We start from the raw sequence: 23186 nt of genomic DNA on the forward strand, positions 1-23186 counted from the left end.
TCAAAGAATTCAACTTTGTACTTCTTCCTTTTGTCTCTACCAATTTTGATCTTTAATTCAATTAGATGTTATCTAATACTAGGCAATTCCTAGAAGTTTGGCATTCAAACAAATTACTAGATGAGCTATCACAAATAGACAGATAGAGCTAAGCTATACTTACATACCACTCAAAGAAGACAATAAAAAGACTAAGATGGAAATAAAAAGACAAGAATACTTCCTCTCCAACAACCAATGCCCAGACAAGCATTAACACTAGACAAACAACACTAGACAAGCAATCTTGCAGGAAACAATACCTTAATCAAGGAACTACCAAGGAGAAAATCACATCCCCACTGAGGGGACTTATATAAACAGGGAGCAAATCCCATACTCACTAGCACTGGTGTTACTCTGTTGGACAATGAAACATCTGTAAACAAACAAGCAGTGAACACAAAGATTCCAGTCTGAGCTACACGTATTCACTTCCATGGAACTGCTCCAGAGGTGATATTCAGTAGGTTCTGGCCAGTTCTGGGGAACCGGTAGCAGAAATTTTGAGTAGTTCAGAGAACCAGCAAATACCACCTCTGACTAGAGATTTTACAGCATCCTTCCCCTGCCACTCCCACTAAGGCACAACCACAGAACCGGTAGTAAAAAAAAAATGAATTCCACCACTGAACTGCTCTATTTCACAGTTTTTAATTTTTAGACCATGACATCATCTCTATTTGTTCAGGGATGTGCTAGCTCGCCATCCTTCATCCAGAAGCCTGTCTTCTGGATCTCTGATGGTTTTAAAATTGGAAGTTCCAGTTGCAATACTAAAAGTGCAACAGCATTTGTCCATTCATAACTTGTGCAAAATTTAATTTCTATATCTCAACTGTTGATTGAGGCTTTAAGATGATATCAAACACCTTGATAAAGACTGTTATGTTGCTTTTGAAGTATGATCTTTCCTGAGGCAAAGCTTCGACTCCTCACACAAGCCTAAGCATGCAGCTGAGGTTAGAAACAGTGGTACCAGGAAGCAGGAATTATCAGGGAAGTAAATATTCAGGGATTTTTCATCACTTCTTATTCCACGTGCTAGGATTTTGTTCCCTACCTTCTCTCAATTAGCTACTTATCAAACCAATCATATATATTTCATCTTCAAATGAAAAAGAAAAAGAAAGAATTTGGGAAGGCACATAGGTCTGCATGTAGGATCTGTTGGGAATTCTTTAATCCCTGCATCTTTCTCAGGATTTAAAATACCTTTTCATCTTCCAATCTAAAGTGCTCACAGCCCTCTCCCTTTCCCTTCTTCTTCACATGAGATCGGATCTGGTTTTTCTACCTGAAAACAACCTGTGCATGGCCCTTTAGTAACCTGAAGCTTTTCTGAACTCTGACTTGGAAGGTAGCTTCATTAAAAATGGCCCCTGATTCTTTTTTCTCATCTGTCCCTTGTCTCCCAGCCATTCAGAGTCCCACAACTCCCAGCTGTTCAAGCTATCAATTATTCAGCCCCTCTGCTTTGGTTGAGCAGTTGCAGGCAAAAGCCCTTCTATTCCCTCTTTCTATTTTTGGAGGTTACAATTAGGACAACAAGCCAATGTCTAAACATCACCCTGCAAATGCTCCATTAATGTTTTCAGTATTCCTTATCAAACAAAGAGAGTGGTGACGCTTAAGTGGTATTAATTGGTTCCTACAGCCTACAGCTAGGTGGAAATATTGAGAAGCATAAGATATATCATGTTATATCTCATTAAATTAGTCCTGACAATGGCCACAGCAGCCACCACAATTTAAAATGGCAAAATACTTTGGTATTTATGTCCTCCAAACTTCATGAGCAGAAACTCAAAGAATCTCACAGGAGGCATTATTTTTTTACCATTTATATAAAGACCTCATGTTAAAAAAAACTTCCCTACATTTGTGCCATCTACATCTGAAGGATGATACAAAAGATCCTTATTGCTCTGAACCAAATAGTTACCTGTCGTGTCAAATTATTGAGCTTTCAATACATGTGATTACAGCAGCAAGGTTAGCCTTGCTGCCAAGTACCAGAATTAGAAGGATCTAGAATCAAAAGAAAGTAGAGTTGGCAGAATGGATGATTAGAATTAGAAAATACTGTATAAAGATATAGATGTATAAATGAATATAAAACATGTATTCCATGCCATAATATGTATGACAAACAGGATTGTCAGGATGATCACACCACGCCCAATGTTTTTAACAATTTACTTAATAAAACTTTAAAAATAAAAAATAATTAAAAAAATATTGAGCTTTCATTTAGCAGCCCACACTAAAGTCAAGAAGAATTCAGAAATAAAAAGTAGAACTCTGTGTTCTGTGCATCCTTGGATCTAGAATGTAGCATTTGGAGCATCAGGATGTGTATAATATGTTTTGTTGTGTTATATTACATCATATCATATATAAACCATATATCATATCATGATATCATATTTTATCCCACCTGTATAATTTTTACAAATAACTCAAGGTGACGAACATATTTTCTCCTCCTATTTTCCCCAGAATAACAACACTGTGAGGTGAATTGGGCTGAAAGAGTGTGACTGGGCCAAAGTCACCCAGCTAGCTTTCATGAGTAAAACAGGACTAAAGCTCAGTCTCTTCGTTTCTAGCTTAGTGCCTTAACCACTAAATCAATATTAATATTTTTTCCCTTCTGTTCAGTTTGTGTCCAATTCTCAGAACTGTATGGACAAGTCCTGCAGTTTCCTTGGAAAGGTTTTTCAGATTTGGTTTGCCATTTTTCAGAAGTGGTTTCTTTTAGGGCTGAGAGAGAATGACTGACCCAAAATCACCCTGCCAGTTTTCACTAGAACCCACAGTCTGCTAGTTTTTAACCAGGAGCTTCAAATGCAACACAAATTGGCTGTTTATGATGTGGTGTGGTATAGTATAGTATAGTATGGTGTTTAATTATTTTACAGGGCAGTTGAAGTAGATATATTAAAGCAGAAAATTATATAGAAATCTTGCTACACAATCAAGCACTGAATCCATGAAATTCAGCATTGGCCTGAGAGAGAAGGGTTAGCAGGGTGAAGATTGTGTAGTGCTTAAAAGTAAAGCTGCCCATTTGAGTATAAAACATCCAATATCTTGTTTTTTCTTCTTTTCAGCCTCAGCTAGTAGAAGATTTTCGTGCCCTGAGAAAGACAGCAGAGGACATGAAGCTATTCAAATCCAATCCTATATTTTTCTCCCTTTATTTGATTCACATCATTGTGATGGAAGTTTTGGCTTGGTTAATGGTATCATATTGTGGGACAAGTTGGAGCATAACCTTTGTCCTTTCCATCATCCTCACAGTCTCTCAGGTGAGTTTTTGTTTGCTAAATACTGAAAGTTATCAATGCTTGGTCGCAATGTTCATCTGTCATTGAACTCTTTAAATAAATATACAAGTTACTTAAACTTCTAGGTGACTGTGCTTTTTGGTGGGGAAACTGACACAAATTATAATTCAAGAAACTAAAATCAATTAGTCATTATTCGAAAGATGATTTGTTCTCAGTATTATTATTTTTTTGCTCTCACCCCAAATAGTTGCAAACTGTCAGCTTTTGACTTGCAAATTGATTGAATTTATCACCCCACTTTTTAAATTGGTTTTTGCCAAATAAAAGAAAAAAAGAAAATCCTACTAAAAGACAATCCTACTAGGTCTCATCACTGCCCAGGCCTAGAGTAATGACAACCAACTATCCTGCATTACACACAATTGAGTGTTAATGACTGAAAATCAGCATGCAACTGTTGCATAGAAAGCCACTTGCACTATTTAATATGTCAATTTAAGAATTGAAGGCCGGGAAGCAAGAGAGTCTGGGCAAAAGCAGGAAAACTGGAGGAGATGCAAAAATCACAGATCTGCTCCAGAGTAAGGAAAGAGCCAGTAACAAGATGGTCAAGTACTGGATAGACACTCCAAATGCAGAGATTTCTGCATTATGGAAAAAATATTTAAATGGAAAAACATCTACAAGTAGTCCTTGACTTACAGCCATTCATTTAACAACTATTCAAAGCTACATTGGTATTTTTATAAAGTGACTTATGACCAGATCTTGCACTATCTCCACATCTCCATAGTCACATGATCAAAACTTGGCAGTTAGCATATATTTACAATGGTTGCAGCATCCCGGGGTCATGTGATCACCACTTGTGATCTCCCAACTGGCTTCCAACAAGGAAAGTCAATGGGACAAGTCAGGTTTGCTTAATGACCTTGTGATTCACTGAACAACTGCAGTGATTTGCTTAACAACTGTGACAAAAAAGTTTGTAAAAATTAGGCTTACTTAACAACTGCTTTACATAACAATGGAAATCCGAGTCCCAATTGTGGTCATACATCAAGGACTACCTTTCCTTTGAACACAGATGTAATATTGGAGAAGCATTACTGAATGTTGCTTAACAGATTGTTGTTAGCAACTTTCCAAACATCCTTCTCTCAAAAACCATTGACGGAGGCTGCTGTAGCTCTACTAAAAGTAACTTTGGGGACCCATTCCTTTGGGTTATGAGCTGGCAATGTGGCGTTTGAATTCATTTTGTTTCAACCACAAATTCTGAGTGGAAAACATGTATAAATGTATGTGTTTTTGTACAAACCAAAGAGTGGGCAACTTTAATTTAGTCAGTTGTCCCATTAATTAAAATGGAAGGTAAGGTGTAGATCAGTTATATGATGTTACTGTATGGAGCAGGGGTGGAATTCTCCTCTCCTCTTTTTAGGGAAGGAATGAACTTTGCAGTTTTTTAGGTTTACTAAGTTCTGGTTTTTGTAGTTCAAATTTAGATGAAGAGACTAGATGTGCAACTCATGGATGGTGAGATGCCCACTGTGCCATCTCAAAAGTGTTTTTGCACTCCTTAATCCTTTTTTTTTCTTCCCAGGCCCAGGCTGGGTGGTTGCAGCATGACTTTGGACATCTCTCTGTATTTCAGAAGTCTGTATGGAACCATATAGTTCATAAGTTTGTGATTGGTCACTTGAAGGTAAGGCCTATGTCTGTCAAATTACAATAGAACAACCGCATCAAGATCTAATGATGCTATGTTGCTCACTCATTTCTGAAACAACTCTAGGCCTTTCACATAACCACGATAGAAGGTACTCATAGGAAATGGGCTTCCCAATTCAGGAAAATTTAGAGAACCGGTGGGTTATATTTCACTCTTAAATTCTACAATCATGCTTTCCAGATTTGCTTCTGAATAAGAAATAAGCAATCCATTTTAAAAGAGTTTGTGTTGAGAATTGTATGTTGGTAGCTAGCATTCATAGATCCTAAACAGTATTAAAGAAGACAAGCATACCTTTCTTTGCAATTATCATGTCACCATTTTAGCCAGATCCAACTTAATCTCCATTTGCATGGGAAGAATTTATAATTCAGAAACCAAAGCTGAAAGAGCTACTTGAGGATAAGTTAATTATAGTAATGGTCAATAAACTCTTAAAGGCACGACAAAACAGGGAACATGGCCAACAATGAGAGATGCTAGGAGCTGTAGTTACAAGGAAGGAGTTTAAGCTAAATATCAGGATGACTAACTTCCTAATGGTACTAAATAACCCATAGAACAGATTGCTACAACATGTGGTTCTTCTTTACTAGCGACCTTCTATCAGAAGCTGCATGTTCTTCTCTCAGAGATGTTTGTCCAGATCCTGCATTGACCAGGGGATAGATGATGAAATTTATGGCTACTTCCAGCTCTGTGATTTTATGATAATACATGGAATGCACAAAATGAATAATCAGAAATCATCTATTTTAAACTGATTAGAAGAACACTTAGAACAGCTTTGTTTAAAAATCTCCATGTAACACATTTAGCAGTCACAATTGGGATTGGCAACTTGTTTAGAGTCTATTTGCATAATTCAGTTGCTAAATAGGACTATCTATAATTATTCTATAATTATTCTATACTATCTATAACTTTGTTGCATGTATCCTTACGATCTATATTGACTGTTTCCTAGTATGATTTGATTGCTTATTGTACCCTATGACTATCATTAAGTGTTTTATTGTATGATTCTTGACTCTTGACAAATGTATCTTTTCTTTTATGTATACTGAGAGCATTTGCACCAAGACAAATTCCTTGTGTGTCCAATCACACTTGGCCAATAAAAAAATATATTCTATTCTATTCTGTAGAATTTTTAATCACAAACCCTAATGGCTATTACCTTCGATGGCTTTATGGAACATTAGTTCAATTCATAGAGGACAGCTCTGTCAATGCAATTGGTCTATTAACAATTGTCTATAGATATTCTTGGGGTCAGGTTAAATCTTCTGCAAGAAATATAGGATATGTATATCTAGTTGGAAGGAACACAATGCAGTTAAGTAGCCACAGTGAGCTGAATTCAGGCCCTTACTTTTAATGGAAGGAAGGTGTGTATTTTGTATTTTAATACCAATATAGTTAATAAAGATATATGCATCAAATCTACTAATTTCTTGCTTTTCATAATTCTTTGAAAATTACAATATGTACATGAGGAAAAATTATATATACAAAAGCATATTATTTGGAAAAAATGCATTGTTCGGGAAAAAAGCATTACAAAATGAGAAAACACCATAAACTAATGTAAGCAATCCAGCTTTTTAAATTGGAGAAAGAGAATACATTTTAAAGTCATTGTATAATTGATGAAGAATGGGTGTCCTCCAACTTTGGAGTATTATATTTTGTAATCATGAAAGCATGCAGTATCTATTTCCATTGTCCTTCTGTTTCTAAGCCACTGGTATAGAATTGAAAAGAACATGAGGATCCACAAAAACAATAAGCCATCTGGAACAAAAGTAATACATGAAACAACTTCTGTGTAAAAGGGAACCATTATAACAAAAAAGTGCATCATATGATCCAATTATGCATTTTGAGCACCTCTTCAAAAATTAGCTGATCCTATCAAATTCTTCCTTGCAAAGATATAAACTAATAATTATCTGTAACATAGTAAATGCCAATATTTTTTCTGTTCATGTTCATAGGCTGGTTGTTACTTGATCCTATGTTGTCCCATATTTTTGCCTATGCAATTCTAATAATTGTTATTTCTGCTTTATTATTGTGTAAAAAACATATTTAATCTTCTGAAGGTTTTCTGGCTAGCAGCCCATTTCTAAAGGGCAAAGGATTAATAAAAGGTGTTATCTTTCTGCAATTTTAGCAGAAAGATTTTTTTTAATGTTGCAATCCTCAAATAACAACAACCAGACAATTGTCTTTTAATTCTATTAAGTGACCTATAGTACTGTATATATTCCACATTCTACCTTTGTGCCATGCTGCTTTTTTTGGCAACTCTTATCAAAAGAGGGAGAATTCCTTATTTGGCAGGACTCCAACATTTTTATTTTTACATTTGATAGCTTACCAAGTATTAGTTGGTTGCAGAAGATACTTTGAGGAAAGAGTTATAATGGACTCTATATTTCTTTCAGTTGTTTCATAAATATTTATCATCCTGAACATAAATTATTACCTGTAATGAAAGGGTTGTCCTGCTAAGGGACAGCACCTCACTAATCTTGACTAATCTCAGAAAGGGCTAAGTGGACTTAGGTTTGTATTGGATGAGAGACAACTAGCAAATCATAGGGTTGTAGAAATCAAAGAAATCAAAAGAACCTCAGAAGCAAAAGAGAACTACTGTGTCATTGCCAAAAAAATCAAATGGTCTGTCTACCATGTTATCAAGGGAAGGCTTTACATTGTTAATCCCCCTCTTTGGTGGTATTCAAATGATGACCTCAACATTACTAAAAAATATGGATTCTCCATACGTGTCCATAGGGTGCTTCAGCAAATTGGTGGAATCACCGGCACTTTCAGCACCATGCAAAGCCAAACATCTTTAAGAAAGACCCAGATGTGAACATGCTGCATCTCTTTGTCTTGGGAGATACCCAACCTGTGGAGGTAAGATGAAAAGATGTGAATTCAAGCACCTCAGATCCAAAGAAAATCCCAGAGGCAGTACCCAGGAAAATTTAGCCCTCAAGGCAAAAAAAAAAATAGATAAATTACTAATTCCTGGAAGAAAAGGGAATACTACAGACGCTTCTATTAACCAGTGTCCGTAACAGGTGTGCTCTCTCTTAATCCTCATCTCTTGCTTTATCTCCATCACTCTGATGGAGTTCCTCAGAATGACATTTATTAGCAAAACTCACAGCCATGATACAATGCATTACTCTTTTTCAGAATCATATTATTAGGACTGCTATTGTTCTTTTCGATTACGCTGTTTTTGTACTGCTCTTTGTTTTGAATTGTTTTTAATAAGTGTGAACTAACTGGAGTTACTGGGAGTCAGGCAGCATATAAATGATTATTATATTTATTATTATCACTTAACAATGGTAATTGGGACCAGAATTTCTGTTGCTAAGCAATGCAGTTGTAAAAGACATCATGTGACTGTGTAACTCAGTGATGGCAGATCTAGCTGTCCCCAGTCACCATTATTAAGCAAGGACGACAGGTGTAGTAATTAAGCAAGCTTCTTACATAATTATGAATTCTGGTTTCATGCTGGCTTCTCCATTGACTTTGCTTGTGGGAAACCAGCAGGAAAGGTCACAGATAATGATTATATGATCACAGGATGTTGCAACAATTAGAAATTCAAGTCAGTTGCTAAGCACCCATATTGCAATCATGTGATCGTCAGTTTGATATGACAAATAGAACTTTGAGGATCAATTATAACTACCATTCATTCAATGCTGTTGCTGAATCTGTGGTTGTATATTATATGCAAAACTATCTCCTCTGTATTATGGTAGCCACTAAATCTCAGTTCTTTGAAGCAATATAATGTTGCTTCAAAATCTTGAAATCTGTGGAAGTCATCTGAAATAGCACCAAGCTAAATTTCTAGTATTTATATTTAGAAATATGAGTGTTTTAGGACTACAATTCCTACAATTTTAAATAAGTATTGTGAACAGGCACAGCAAAATATGTCTGTATCAAATTAATATATTTAATCTTCCCAATGTCATTGAAGTCTTGTTTTTTTGTTGTTGTTCATTTAACATAATTTTAGTGGTATAGTACCAAATTGGGGTTTTATTGTCTTGAATAGTCAGCACTGAAAAGTTTTTGTCTTTCCCTTCAGTATGGAAAGAAGAAGCTGAAATACTTCCCTTATAATCATCAACATGAATACTTTTTTTTGAGTAAGTATAGTTCTTTACAGGGAAGGCAGAGCTGATGTTTATTTTCTGCATATTTTCCCATAAACTGTCCCCAACACAGATATTACAATCAATTCACTGATGTTTTCCCCTATATGTTAAAAATGGTTTGTAAGTTAGAAGCCCTATCTCTTTCTAAACTTTTTGGGAAGTGGACATATTTGACAGTGTCAGAGCACAGTCCTGGGAATTGGCTAACTTCAAGATTCCAAAATGGCCATCATGACAAGCACAAATTGCTGCTGGGCACAGGCAATGCAGCTTGAATTTAAAACGTTTCACACTCACAATAAGGGTGTGTGTTGTTCTGACCGTAGTCGAATATTGAAAGATGCCTAACTTTGGAACGCTTCCAGAATAATTGGAACAGCATTGAAACATTTCCTGTAAAGTTAGAACAACTGTTTCTGTTTTGAACTGGAAACAGTATTTTAAGCTGTAAACATTTTAAAATTGAAATCAAAGTATGGTGAAACACCTATTGAGCACTCTCACAATTCCCTCAGCCACACCACATCTTTCTTATTAACTTAATCTTACCCAATGTATTTTTAAAGGCAGATCGATACTTCCAGCCCAGTTCAGGGCTGCACACCTACCATTTTTATTATCTAAGGAGGGCTGGAGTAGCTGTGTTGATGTTAGAGATTTGTGTTGCTTTCAGCATTCTCATTTCCTTTTTATCAGTTAAATAATATTTTAAAAGTTAAAGAAGTGGGTCAGGAGCCATGGGGGCAAGAGGGGAGATGTCTGTAGGTACATTGGTTCCGAGTGGGTATATATTGGAAACGCAAGTCCTGATTATTTTAATAGCTTAAAATATTGGGCCAAACACAGATGCAAAACAGCATTTCTCATCATTTACTGCCATATACTTCCAGAGAGAGAGAGAGAGAGAATGCTTCACTGCAGACATTTATTTTGCATGTTGTTTTACAGTCCCAGGACACCATTCTATGTTTTGTGTTGCCTGCTTCCCCTAATGCGTGTTGTTTTGTTCACAGTTTTCCCACCTCTCCTTATTCCAGTCTATTTCCAAATGCAAATCTTCACAACAATGTTCAAACACAAGTTCTGGGTGGTAAGTGAAAAATCCCACATGCCTTTTATTGCTTTCATTTCTCTGCATGAAATGAAAATTCATCTGCAGAAGATCTCAACTGAGGGGGTGAAGCAAAGTCCCTATGCATATTCTTTGGAAAAGAAATAATTGTTGGCCTTGAGATAAAAAAAAATATAGCATTTGCCATGTATAATGTTTTCCTTGTCTCCTAGGACCTGGCATGGGCCTTCAGCTACTATGTACGCTACTTTATCACCTACATCCCATTTTATGGATTTCTTGGGTCCCTGCTTCTCCTCACCTTTGTCAGGTAGGGTTAGCTACTAAAACATTTAAAAAGTACTTCTGCTAGTTTATAACAGTCTGAGAAGTTCAAGACCGGATAAGTTCATCTGAAGAAGATCTCAGCTGAGGCGATGAAGCAAGCTCTCTGTGCATATTCTTTGGAAAAAAATAACTGTTGGCCTAGAGATAAAAGGCATATAGCATTTGCCATTTTTAATGTCAAATGTCATAATGTCAATTCATCTATTTCCAAACAAATCTGCCCAATGTTCGTGCACAAAAAGACCACATTGTGACTGATTGATATAAGTTCTCACTTAATGATGGTAATTGGAAGAGGGAACTCTGTTGCTACGCAACGTGGTTGGTAAAGTATGACTTCACATGATCATTCTGACTTACGACAGCAGTTGTGGCAGTCCCAGTTGTCACTGTTAGGTGAATCCTGTGTGGTTACAGCAACTCACAGTTATGTAATTGCCATTTGCAACCTCCTGCCAGCTTCCCCTTTGTCTTGGCTTGTTGGAAGCTGGCAGTGTAAATAGGAGCCAATTGTGAATTGTGATCATGTGATTGTGGAGATGCTGCAATGGCTGCAACTTTAAGGACCTGTCTTCTGTTCCCTTGTCCAGTGTCATCATAACTTTGATTGTTGAATGAGTGGTTGTTCTACATGTGCTTGTTTTTGCTATAGACAAGCATTATCTGAACCTTCCAGCAGTGGGTTATTTTGTTGGAATTTTGCCCTCCTAGGACTGTCCTTGATTTTATCAATTGTTCTAATATATACTTATCATTGATTGATTGATTTGGTTAGATTTGATTTGTGTGGCTGCTCATCTCATCATGGCCAGTCTAAACAGCTAACAATGCATTAAAACACAATCCACGATAACATCAAAACAGTATTAATATTAAGAGCTGTTTTGCAGAGTGAAATGAATGACAATTACATTTAACAAAATAAATCACCTAGAAAGGCAGCTGATTGATAAAAGCCAATCTACAATGAACTCAGAACCACAACTACGCTGGCTTCGACTTACCTCCTGACCCCCCAGAAAACATTCATGACTTCAACATTTTCCAGAAGCTTAGCAGAGTTGAGTTCAACCATATCTTGACAGATGAGGTATTCCAAAACCTAGGTTTTACAGCAGAAAAATCCTGTAAGATGACATTAATCAATGCTGCTGAACAGACAGATGGAAATAGCTGTGGTGACACAGTGGATAGAGTGCAGTACTGCAGGCTACTTCTGCTGACTGCTGGTGCCTGCAATTTGGCAGATCAAACCTCACCAGGCTCAATGTTGACTCAGCTTTCCATCCTTCCGAGGTCGGTAAAATGAGGACCCAGATTGTTGGGGGCAATAGGCTGACTCTGTAAACTGCTTAGAGAGGGCTGTAAAGCACTGTGAAGTGGTATATAAGTCTAAGTGCTATTGCTATTTCCACATATAACCCTTTCCCACTATTAATTGGACTCTAAAAACCTGTTTTTCCTTCCAGGACTTGAGTTGGATGTTTCAAGAGAGGGTGGAGGGTTAGTTGCCGGATGTTGTAAATATATATTGCAATGTATTGTTCTCTCAGATGATTGTTGTGCTGTTATATAATGTGCATATATCTGTGTGTCTATATATCTATGCTTGTCTCTTTTTTTTACCTTGTGAAGCCACCCAGAATAATTTTGGAGATAGAAACTTGATGTATAAATCAATAAAATAAAGGCACATTAGAGAACAACTGTATGCCTATAAAATGTGGGAAGTTTAAGACTGCTCAGATTGTTCTGACCTATTATTAAATTACTGGACATAAACCTAATTTTGATCCTTTTGTTAGCCATAGTTTCTCTAGATTAAAGCTTCTGGGCATTTGAGCTCAATCGCCTCTCTCTTTCTTGCTCTTTAGGTTTATGGAAAGCCATTGGTTTGTTTGGGTTACTCAGATGAATCATATTCCAATGGAAATCGACAGAGAGAAGCACAGAGACTGGCTCAGCTCCCAGGTAAACGTACTTTACTGAAATCTCATTCCTATCTGGGAATAAGTGTCACCGAGTCCAGGGGAGTTTATGAGCAACCATGCTTGGAATCCTACTGTGTCCTACTGACTTTATCTCAGGTTAGATGAAACTAAAAAAATGTTCCTCCATGCTCCACACTTCTTCCAAAGCAGACTATACTGGGTTAAGGATTTAATTTAGCAAAATTTTAATTTAGCTAAATCCTTAGTCATCATTAATACTGCAAATATCAATTTAGTCTGGCATCTTGAAACAAAGGAACAATAGTTGACCTATTTTTCTAAAAACATGAAGCTGGCTATAATTCAGATCTATACTTTGTTCTGAATGTTGTTTGAAACATATTATTTTTTAATTTCCTGCCCCTTGCTATACCTCACTATTTTGAAGAACTCAAAAGATTACTATTTTAGTCTGCAGTCAGAGTAATAGATTGTAGCATGTCCACAGTTCTGTAATGGCAGACTTTACTCCCCTACAAAAGTAATGAATTTGAACTTAATCCCTTTTCAAATTCAGATTTATTGGGATTCACAATTGCCTTTCTTTCACAGCTGGTAGCTACTTGCAATATTGAGCAGTCTTTTTTCAATGACTGGTTCAGTGGACATCTGAACTTTCAAATAGAGCACCAGTAAGTATGTAATATTTGTTTCTGAAGGAATGTTGGCAATGAAAATGCATGCACAAGATGTAATAGTCACCTTGGAGAAGCTGGAATAAGAAAAAAATGATGGCCAAAAGCAATAACCATAGAATATCAGTATGCCACAAGGATATGTAATATTTATTAAATTTATATGCTGCCTAGAGTCATTTTGCAGAGTGAGATGGGCAGCATATAAATTTAATACATAAATAAAAGTGTTGGGACTCATCTCCGGGGGGGATGAGTCTGCCTACCGAGATGAGGTAGACCAGTTGCTTTTGTGGTGTGGAGACAATAACTTGGTCCTCAACACCAGTAAGACCAAGAAGCTTATAGTGGACTATAGAAGGAACAGATCAGACCTCCAGCCCTTGCTTATCAATGGAGACCGAGTGGAGCAAGTGGCCAGTTTTAAGTTTCTGGGTGTTACCCTAAAAGAGGACCTGACCTGGGATGCTCACATTGCAGCTCTAGTCAAAAGGGCCCAGCAGAGATTACATTACTTGAGACTTCTCAGGAAACCACAACTGGATGGAAAACTGTTGGTGACCTTCTACCGCTGCGCCATAGAGAGTATCCTAACTTACTGCCCCTCTGTATGGTTTGCCAATTGCACAGTGGCAGATAGGAAAACACTCCAGAGGGTGAACGTCATTGCCCAGAAGATCATTGGTTGCCCTCTCCCCTCTTTGGAAGAGCTTTATAGCTCCCGCTGCCTTAAGAAAGTTCAAAACGTTCTTAAAGATCCATCTCATCCTGGGCACCCTTCTTTTGAACTATTACCATCTAGCAGATGGTACAGAATAATAAAAACAAGGACAAATAGGCTAAAAAACAGCTTCTATCCCAGGGCAGTAGCTCTGTTGAATTCTACTGTATAGTGCAGTTTTGGTGCAGTGTCAGGGGTTTTCAGTTCAATGTGTGGAAGGTGAAGGATGTGTTCATGTTTATTTTCATGGTCATGATATGCACTGAAGATGGTATTTGATTTCGTTGTACAAGATGCAGTGACAATAAACTAAAATGCAATGTACACAACTATTGTACAGGTAGTCCTTGACTTAAGATTGAGCCCAAAATTCTGTTGTTAAGTAAGTTTTGCCCCATTTTATGACCTTTCTTGCCACAGTTGTTAAGTGAATCACTGCAGTTGATAAGTTAGTAACATGGTTGTTAAGTGAATCTGGCTTCCCCATTGATTTTGCTTGTCAAAAGCTTGCAAAAGGCGGTCACATGGACTTAGGACACAGCAATGGTCATAAGTATGAACTAGTTGCCAAGCATCTGAATTTTGAACATTTTGACCATTCCAGTGGTCTTCCATATAAAACATCTAAATATTCCATCTAATAAGAAATGGAAAGGCTAACCGCACCCCCCAAAAAAAAAAAACCCATGGAGTTTTAAAACCCATTTTTCCAAAGCTTTAAGCAATTGTTGTCTTCTGGAAAAAATTAAAAAATAACAAGATTATGAAATCTTTCCTCACAGTTTTAGTTTAAAGTATATAATGCAAGTGTATATAAAATGACCTGGATATACAGATAGAAAAAGGGAGAGAATGCAAAAGGTGTTGAGTTCCAGCTAAACTTGCCATAGTGCCTCAAAGCAATGTATTCATATCTTAGATGCTGAAGCAATTACTGACCATCATGTTGCTTCTGGATTTAGCTATCTCATCTGGCTGTTGAACAGACTAGGCTCTATTTATCTCCATAGTGCATGGCATGTCTCCTCAGAACTGCTGCTCCTGAGCTTTCCTCATACTTTCTTCTTCTGTTTTATTTGAGCTTGTTTCCCACAATGCCACGCCACAACTACCACAAGATAGCACCGTTGGTAAAGTCCCTGTGTGCCAAGTATGAAGTTCCTTATGAAGAAAAACCTCTTCTGAGAGCATTTGCAGACATTGTTGGGTAAGAGACCCAATGGGGATTGTTGGTCTGTTTTATCTTTTGGTTGAGTATAGAGACACCAGTACAACTTCATGATGCCAGCCAGCCAACTTTATATACTAATGGGTTCCACATGCAGAAGTGCAGAAATACTTAATCTGTATGCTGATAGATCTGGGAGTGTTTACTATAAACTGAAGCTTGGGAGAAAGCTCAGAGTCGGCTTACACAATCAGACTTCTGTTATACTATTGGAATCTCACACCTCTCTTTTTACTCTTTAGATCCCTAAAGAAATCTGGAGCGCTGTGGTTGGATGCTTACCTCCATAAATGAAGCTGGATTTTGGTGAAGAGAATGACTTAGCAAAGGGGAGGGCTGGGGAAAGGGGTAATGTGTATTCTTCTTGTCTGATTTCAGTCTGTATGTGTACACACATTTGGAAAGAAGTTTCCTGTACTGTATTGTCAAACTGAAGTTGAGGCAGATTGAGGGAACCTATTTTAAATCAGAAGGCATTTTAGATGTGTCAGATACTGGGGGGGAAAAAGAGAGAGAAAAGATTCAACAAAGGGTAGCTCAGAAGGTTAGGACCTTTTAAAGAGAACAGATAAAGGTGTGAAAGAAGGAGCAAATTGATCTTTGAATCTTCTCCTAAGTCTTGCTGTTGTAGTTCCAGCTTTGTCTCTTATCCCAGGGATATTCAAATTTCTTCAGGATTGGAACCTTCAATTGAAAACAAAAATTAAGAACCCAATTAAATTTATACAAAGCAATGATTCATCATTAATACAAACATCCTCCCCAACTGGGTTGGAGTTTTTGAATGTCAGCCAAACAGCCCCACCCTTTCCATTGTATCATGGAAAAATTGCTGCAGGCAGGTTTAAGTGGATCTTTTTCTTGCTCTTAGTCTCTTGTGAAACTCCAGGGTTCTATAAAACACAGGTTGAAGAAAGCTACAGAGGTGATTGGGTTACATAGAGTCCAGCTATCCATTGGATCTACATTAAATACAGGAAGCTTAATTGGTTCCTTCAAAGAATCAACTGTAAACAAACACATTTAAGGATTTATCCTCCTGAATAATGGTCATACAAAAGAGGAGGAAAGGGTGAGATACATTTAATTCAGAGAATAATATCTAAAATATCAGGTAAAACAATTTGCATTCCATCTAGGGGAACAAATCCCAGATATTGATTTTTTAAATTTGATTTAAGATCAAGTAACTAAGTATTATCAGACATCTAATAGAACAGTTCTCCTTTTCCAAAATCATCAGGTGAAAATGCTTAAATTCTGTTTTTAAAAAATCAAATAAGAAGCATTGTCTCTCGTCAAATGAAGCTTCTGTTCTCAGTTTCCAACACACACACACACACACACACACACACACAGAGAGAGAGAGAGAGAGAGAGAGAATCAGAGCTGCAAAATGTTTTCTCTGAATTTTGATAAAAACTTGCTGGGGATTTGCATATGCATATGTTTCTTGAATTTTCCCCACCTCTTGTCATGCTGTTTGAAGAAAATTTAATGTGATTCACTTACACTGAGCCTCCTGAAGGTTAGTTCCAATTCTCTCTTCAATGAACATTACAAATGCCTGTTTGCACTGGATCAACCAGCCTAAACCAACTTTTGGCCATGTGTGTATTCCTAACTAAATAAGAGATACTGTGTGCATATGAATGTGCATGCATGGTTCACCAGCCATTGCTGTAGACAGACAGCTGCACTTTAACAGAATGGATTTTAGAATAAGCAAACAGGAAAGTCTATTATCATTCTCCATGCCTAAACAGCCGATCAGTAACAACAATGGGCTGTACATTTACATTTTTACACTAGGACCAGCAAGATTGTTTTCTGCATCATTGCTTGGTTCAGTCACAATTTTTACAAGAGCTGACATAAAACAGAATCATGCTTGCTTTAAACAGAAACTTTTAAAGATTTGTTTCAGGTTCCATGTAATTCTTAATTACTACTGTATATACAATTGCAATCAAAATCACTGGCATTTTTTCCTCTTAATTAGTCTCATCTATTCTACAATATCTAATTCATTGAGGAATAGATTTTTTTAAAAAAAAACCATTTACAGTGTATGGCCAATGTTTTAAAAGGTCCAAAAGTAGGCAAACTTTGTCAGACAGTGTGATATGTGGATATTGCCTTAAATCTGATTACAGTCACCTGGTCTATTTTCCAAAATCAAACTAATGCAAGCTCTCTCTAGTTTTATTCCTGATGTGGAATTTCAGAGGCCTTTTAAGAATTACTTTAATTACTTACAATTCATGTCAATATTTTGTCTTATATATTGAGAGGACACTTGACTTTGTTTTCTGTGGTTGTATAGATAATTTCCTCTGTTAGTTTCGCTAATTAAAAGCATCCATATATTTTCAAGTTTTCCAAAAAGTAAAAACTAATAATTTAATTATGTAGTTTTTGACCATATGTGAAATTGTCCTAGGGAAGCTGGCATCTAGTTAGTCTTAGACAGTTAGGGTAATTTGATCAGCCCTGTCAAACTCATTGTGTATCTGCATTGGAAATAGTTGCCCTGGATAACATGCAATATAGGTTTCTTGTGATTAAAACAGAACATAATTATCTACCCATATATACCACACTGAGCTTCTGAAGAAAAGCTTGTTTAAGAAATTAATATGTCCATATGAATGTATTCCCCAGAAATGCTAGAGACATTGTGATGGGCAATGCAATATGTTTGGTGAATCAGTTCTTGCACATTTCAGAACACTAAGAAGTGTTATCAAATACGCATCTTAGAAGCTTTCAGAAATTTCAATTCAACAGTTTCAATATTATAAATCAAGTGCACTAATTATATGTATGGTACTACTAGCAAAGAAATCCAACTGTATGATGAGCAAACAGGCATTTAATTTCTTCTTATAGCTAATGAAATGTTGGACTCTCTTTCTCAATAGTTTCGTTATACAGATCAAACTAATGCAAGTACAGAAAGACATTTTAAAAATTTAAGAAGTGCAAAAAGGGGAAATAAAAGGAACAAAAAAGGTAAAAGAAAAAACCTCTCCCTATATCCTCAGCAAGCATACTCAACAAGTTATCACTAATACAACCAAACACCGCTTCATTCCACAGCTCACTCTATTCTCCATGCTGTCTCTAAAATGTCCATGTTAATCAGTGAAACCCAGTAAGCATTAGCAGAAATAAGTATTATAATTTTTTATCTGATACACCCAATTTGAACCCTTTTGTATTTATATCTAGTTATATTTAAAAATCCCCCTTTCCTCTATTCAAATAATCAGAGTTTAGTCCCAATCAAAAACAATTAAACATTACCAGAAATAACCATCATCATCCAGTCCCACTCAGAAACCATTTAACTCCACCAGCAAAAACAATTCATTATTTTAATCTTGATCAAATAAATTGAGTTGTATTCATTCTTCTTTCTCCCAACGATCTTTGAATTCATCACAGAAAGTTCCAACATCTGCTTTCGCATGTTCAATTTCTCTCTTCTCGCAAAATTCTTTTCATTTTTGTCAGACTACTTTGTCAGGCTCCTTTTGTAATTCCAGTGTGACAATTTCAGCAAATGTTTTTGATAAATCCAATATAAGAAAAGTATCCACATCACTCTTCTGATTTATTATTTGTACATTTTTTAATATTTTTAAAATCTTCATTCAATTTCAGTTTGTAAATTCATTGTTTTTATCTCTTTCTTATAGGCTATAATTTTTTAAACCATCTGTAAGTCAATTTCAGTTTTATTCAATGGGATGTGTTCAATAACACCTTCTGATTCTATTATAGTAGTAGTCTCCAACTTTTCTGGCTCCATGGAGCAGCGGCATCAGTGATGGGAGGAGATGGTTTTGTGTGTGTAACCTAATCCTATACATGCATAAATGAAGCTTTGCACTCTCACCCATCACTTGCACTGCACAGTTTCCCACATGGCCTGGACCGGTACCAGTCCATGACCCAGAGGTTGGAGACCCCTGTATTATAAACATAAATAACTCTTCCTTCACTCTTTCATCAAACCTTTATTTTAAGGTAACCATTGGTGTCCTCTAGTGTTGAACTTTCAAAGTCATCTTATCAGTTTCAAAGTATAAACAAGAGCTTTTTCCCATGAGCATCCACCCTTTCAATTAGATTCAAAGTCTTAAATCAAGTCACCTCAATCCCTTGATTTAACATTTTCTAACTCCAGCAATAATTATTATTTGCTATATACTAAAAATGTTAGAAATCTTTAATGTTTTTTTAAAGAATTGAAGGAAACTCACCCGTAATTTCAATAAAGTTTGCCAGACTGAAAGTTCTCAATCTTATTTTTTTGAAAAACCAGCCAAATGGGAGAAAAATTAAATACAAAGTGATTAAGAGATGAACCTCAGTCAAACATGATCCATATAGGCATCACATGCTGGCCATGCCCACCCCTGGTATAGCAAAGGGGGCGGGGGAATTGCGATATATCATGTGATGATAACATGATGACACTGTGAGTTTGACACCCCTGATACAGACAATGTTAGTGGCTATTAAGCACAAAGAAACCCCACAATTCACAACTCATAATTAGTTGACCACAAAAAGAATGCATTTCCTGCTGTCTCCTCACAAAAACAGCTGTGTGTGGTACATGCGGGTAACCTTGCAATCTCTTTACTTTAGAGATATTTTGGCAGCACAAAAGCATTTGGGAGCCATTTTCAGCCACGGTATGTTTTTCTAATATCAGTTTGTCATGATGGCTCACTGGAAACTCTCAAAGAGTACATCTCAAATTACAGTCAATTTTTTTTTCCTAATGCCTATTCATTGCTTCTTGATTATTGGCAAGTAATGGAATTCCTACCTGCCACCTATCATATAAAATGCATATAACTACCAGAAATGTGGTTGCAACGTTAATCACTCAAGAAACTTTTTATTATGAATCTGAGAATCTCTGGTTCCAGAATTAGCAGAAACATTCCATATTTTTAGCCTCTTTAAAACATAATATAGGGAGTGAGTAAACATTAAATTATGGATAACACAATACTTTGCCTTAATCCAGACTTTTCATATCTGATGTCCTCCAGATGTTTGAAGCCAGAGCCTTTGAGCTTTCCTAGATTGGGATATGGGAGTTTTGAAGTTCTGGAGGGTAGCAGAGAAAGGCAGTCTTAATCTCTCAGGGCATGACCCAGCCAAAGTTAAATGTGAGCTGTTTTAAGCACATAATTTAGCGTTGACTCATATAAGTGTTGGCATTTGGCTTAGTCATGCCTGCCTAGTTCCATGAATGTACTTCATTTTCTTTGTTGCAACAGGAATGAGCACAAAAATAAAGGTCCTGTAGCATCTCTTATGTAGTCTTCCAATTGGACAGCTCACTTAATCTGAAGGCTTCTGATTTCTTTGTTGTTCTCTCAACCTTTGGTTCAAGAACTTGTTCAAGAACAATTTATTTCTATCAGAACTTGCAGGAATTTCCTACAGTTTTGTTCCACTCCAGACACCTTGCATTGCTTGGCTATTTTCTATTTGTTTAACTCAGGAGGAGCCCCAGAATATTGGGATTTCAGCCTTCTCAATTCAATAGCTTTATTCTTACCAGGTTATTTTTTTTTTAAGTCTGTAAAACACCCTACACTGCCAGCAGTTTGGGGAAAGGCAGCTGCATCTATTGATAGCACCTCTAGGTAAGAATCATTGTTTAAAATAAACAGCAATGTTGCTGGGACAATCCACAAAAGAAGGGGCCAATGCACAGTTGTACATAACAATTTTTTGCAAATATAACAGCCCCACTAGAATAAGATAGGCAGAGGAAAGGAAATGATGTGATAGTTACTTTTCCTTCCTTAACTAAAAATCTCAATGGTTACTTAAATTTTCTTGTTTGTGAAAAAACACTGAAAATAAATGGTAGAAATAAATTGAAATAAAATGGTAGCTTTTGCATTTGGAAGACAAGTCTCTTTTATTGTATATGTTCTTGGAGATATTACCAAATACTTGGTAATCACATGCACACATCAATTGGTACATTTATATGTCAATCCATATGATTATTAGTTCTAAATATTGGGTATTTGTGTTCAGTTTTCGGTTTTCTGACCATTTTTTTTTATCAGACTAATCTGAATCAATAGGTTCCAAAGGAATTTGTGTTTTCTCTAGATTAGTGAAGCATCATAAAATATTGCACTAAGCAAATATACTGTAGAATCCAAGTCATGCAAAATATTTGTTCCACTCTACATTGCCCTGATCAGATTCTATTTGGAATACTTAGTTCTGTATTCCATAATTCAGAAAGGACATTGGCCAACTTCAGAGAAGAGCTTCCAAAATGGTGAGGAATCTGGAAGATCAGTTAAAGTTTCTACTTTTGTTTAGCCAATGGATCAGTCAACTCAGGGAAGTTGTTTGAATCTTCAAATATATGAAAATTACCCACAGATTGAGTGGACTTTTTTATTGTCCCAGAAGATAGGCCCAAAATGAACAGGTTAAAATTATGAAGTAGGCAAGATTGATTGTATAAGCTTTCAGCCAAAGGAAAATTGTCACATAATATAGTGAGGTCTTCAATGGAAGTCTTCAAACTGATGCTGGATTATCATCCCTCAGAAATACTCTATCTGATGCTGTTTTGAACAGGGGATTGTATTAAGTCCCTTCCAATTATCTGATTCTAAATTGATTGGGTGCTTGGTCATGGATGATGATGAAATAAAATTAAGTAGAAATATATCCTCAAATTTCACATTAAATTTCTTCTTCAACTAAATTATTTTAGGAAGTTTTTTAAGTGCTGGATCATTGTATAAGCAATGAAGAAAGATGAGATTGTTATCAAGCTGGATTAATATGTATAGACAATACTTGTTCAGCTGAATTGATTGTTTAAGCATAGTCCTGGCTGTTCAGTACACCTGAGATGTAATTATATGAAGAACTATGGCTGAAGAATTAGATTTATCTATCTATTTAAATATTTATTTTTTATTTATTTAAATCATAAGGATGCCTGCACTTTATATAGTTCATACAGAATGGATTTACCTCTGATTAGAATTTATTTTAGGTGTCATTATAGTTAAAGAATATTTGCCTCCAAGGATAGTAACTACTATATTGGATTTTGTTTTCTGCTTTTGTTAGGATAAGAAGAGTTTCCTTAAGTTTCTTGGTTGATAAAAGAAGAAAAAGCAATTAGAAACGAAGTTTTTTTCCTGATGAGATAGAAACAAGGAAGGTTTTTTTCCCTGATGAAGTGAAGTAGGGTAATTCCTAATTGACATTTCAACCAAATTGAACCTTTAAGCTGATTAGATTAGAGAAATGATTTTGTGGTAAGGAATACTAAGATAGAAAGGCTGTTGCTGAGCTATATCATGGATGAAATGCACATATTTTATTAAGATTGCAAATACAATAACAGATGAAAACTCTACAGGTAATATTAACTCCATGACTTAAGCATAGCAAGAAACTATTTAGAAATAATTTAGATGCTTTGCTATTTCATTCTTCATTTGTAAGAGCAACCTCAGCTTGTCTGTGACAAAAGTCTAGTGTTTGGAATGGCAGAATAGTGCCCTTGGAACATCTATCTAGTAAGTGGACTAGTAAACTGACAGCTTGAAAAAAGGGAATTCATTTTTTTGTTTCTCAGAAAAAAACACTCAATTTCATTTATTCAATGACACACTTGTATATGACTCTTATGACTCTATCTAGAGTCACTAAAATGGTGGACTTAACCACTACCTGGCTATATTCTGGTATCATAACCTTTTGCTTGTTTGAGTAGAGGTATTTGTCTCTCCAAAACACTTTTATTTATTTTTTGTGTTTTATAAAATTAAAGAGAGTGATGAGGGAAAAGAGAAAAAGAAAGACTTGCCTGGCAACATTCAAGCAGAAGGTTGAAATTATCTTTTTTTCAACTA

The 23186-nt window shown here is 36.1% G+C and overlaps 1 protein-coding gene across 2 annotated transcripts in view; it reads left to right on the forward strand.

The window, feature by feature from the left end:
* The window catches only part of LOC113440355 (acyl-CoA 6-desaturase-like), a 32127-nt gene extending 12348 nt beyond the window's left edge, over positions 1-19779 (forward strand). For both annotated transcript variants that reach the window (XM_087920858.1, XM_026706735.2), the window contains 10 exons: positions 3156-3353; positions 4942-5043; positions 7876-8001; positions 9206-9266; positions 10289-10365; positions 10560-10657; positions 12549-12645; positions 13218-13297; positions 15103-15228; positions 15492-19779. In XM_087920858.1, the coding sequence (XP_087776984.1) occupies positions 3156-3353; positions 4942-5043; positions 7876-8001; positions 9206-9266; positions 10289-10365; positions 10560-10657; positions 12549-12645; positions 13218-13297; positions 15103-15228; positions 15492-15543 (1017 nt within the window). In that variant the 3' untranslated portion in view covers positions 15544-19779. The remainder of the gene's footprint in view (positions 1-3155; positions 3354-4941; positions 5044-7875; positions 8002-9205; positions 9267-10288; positions 10366-10559; positions 10658-12548; positions 12646-13217; positions 13298-15102; positions 15229-15491) is intronic.
* The last annotated feature ends 3407 nt before the right edge of the window (positions 19780-23186 follow it).

This window comes from Pseudonaja textilis, chromosome 1 (genome assembly GCF_049901715.1).
Source record: "Pseudonaja textilis isolate UNSWEBS1 chromosome 1, rPseTex1.2, whole genome shotgun sequence".
Lineage (NCBI taxonomy): Eukaryota > Metazoa > Chordata > Lepidosauria > Squamata > Elapidae > Pseudonaja > Pseudonaja textilis.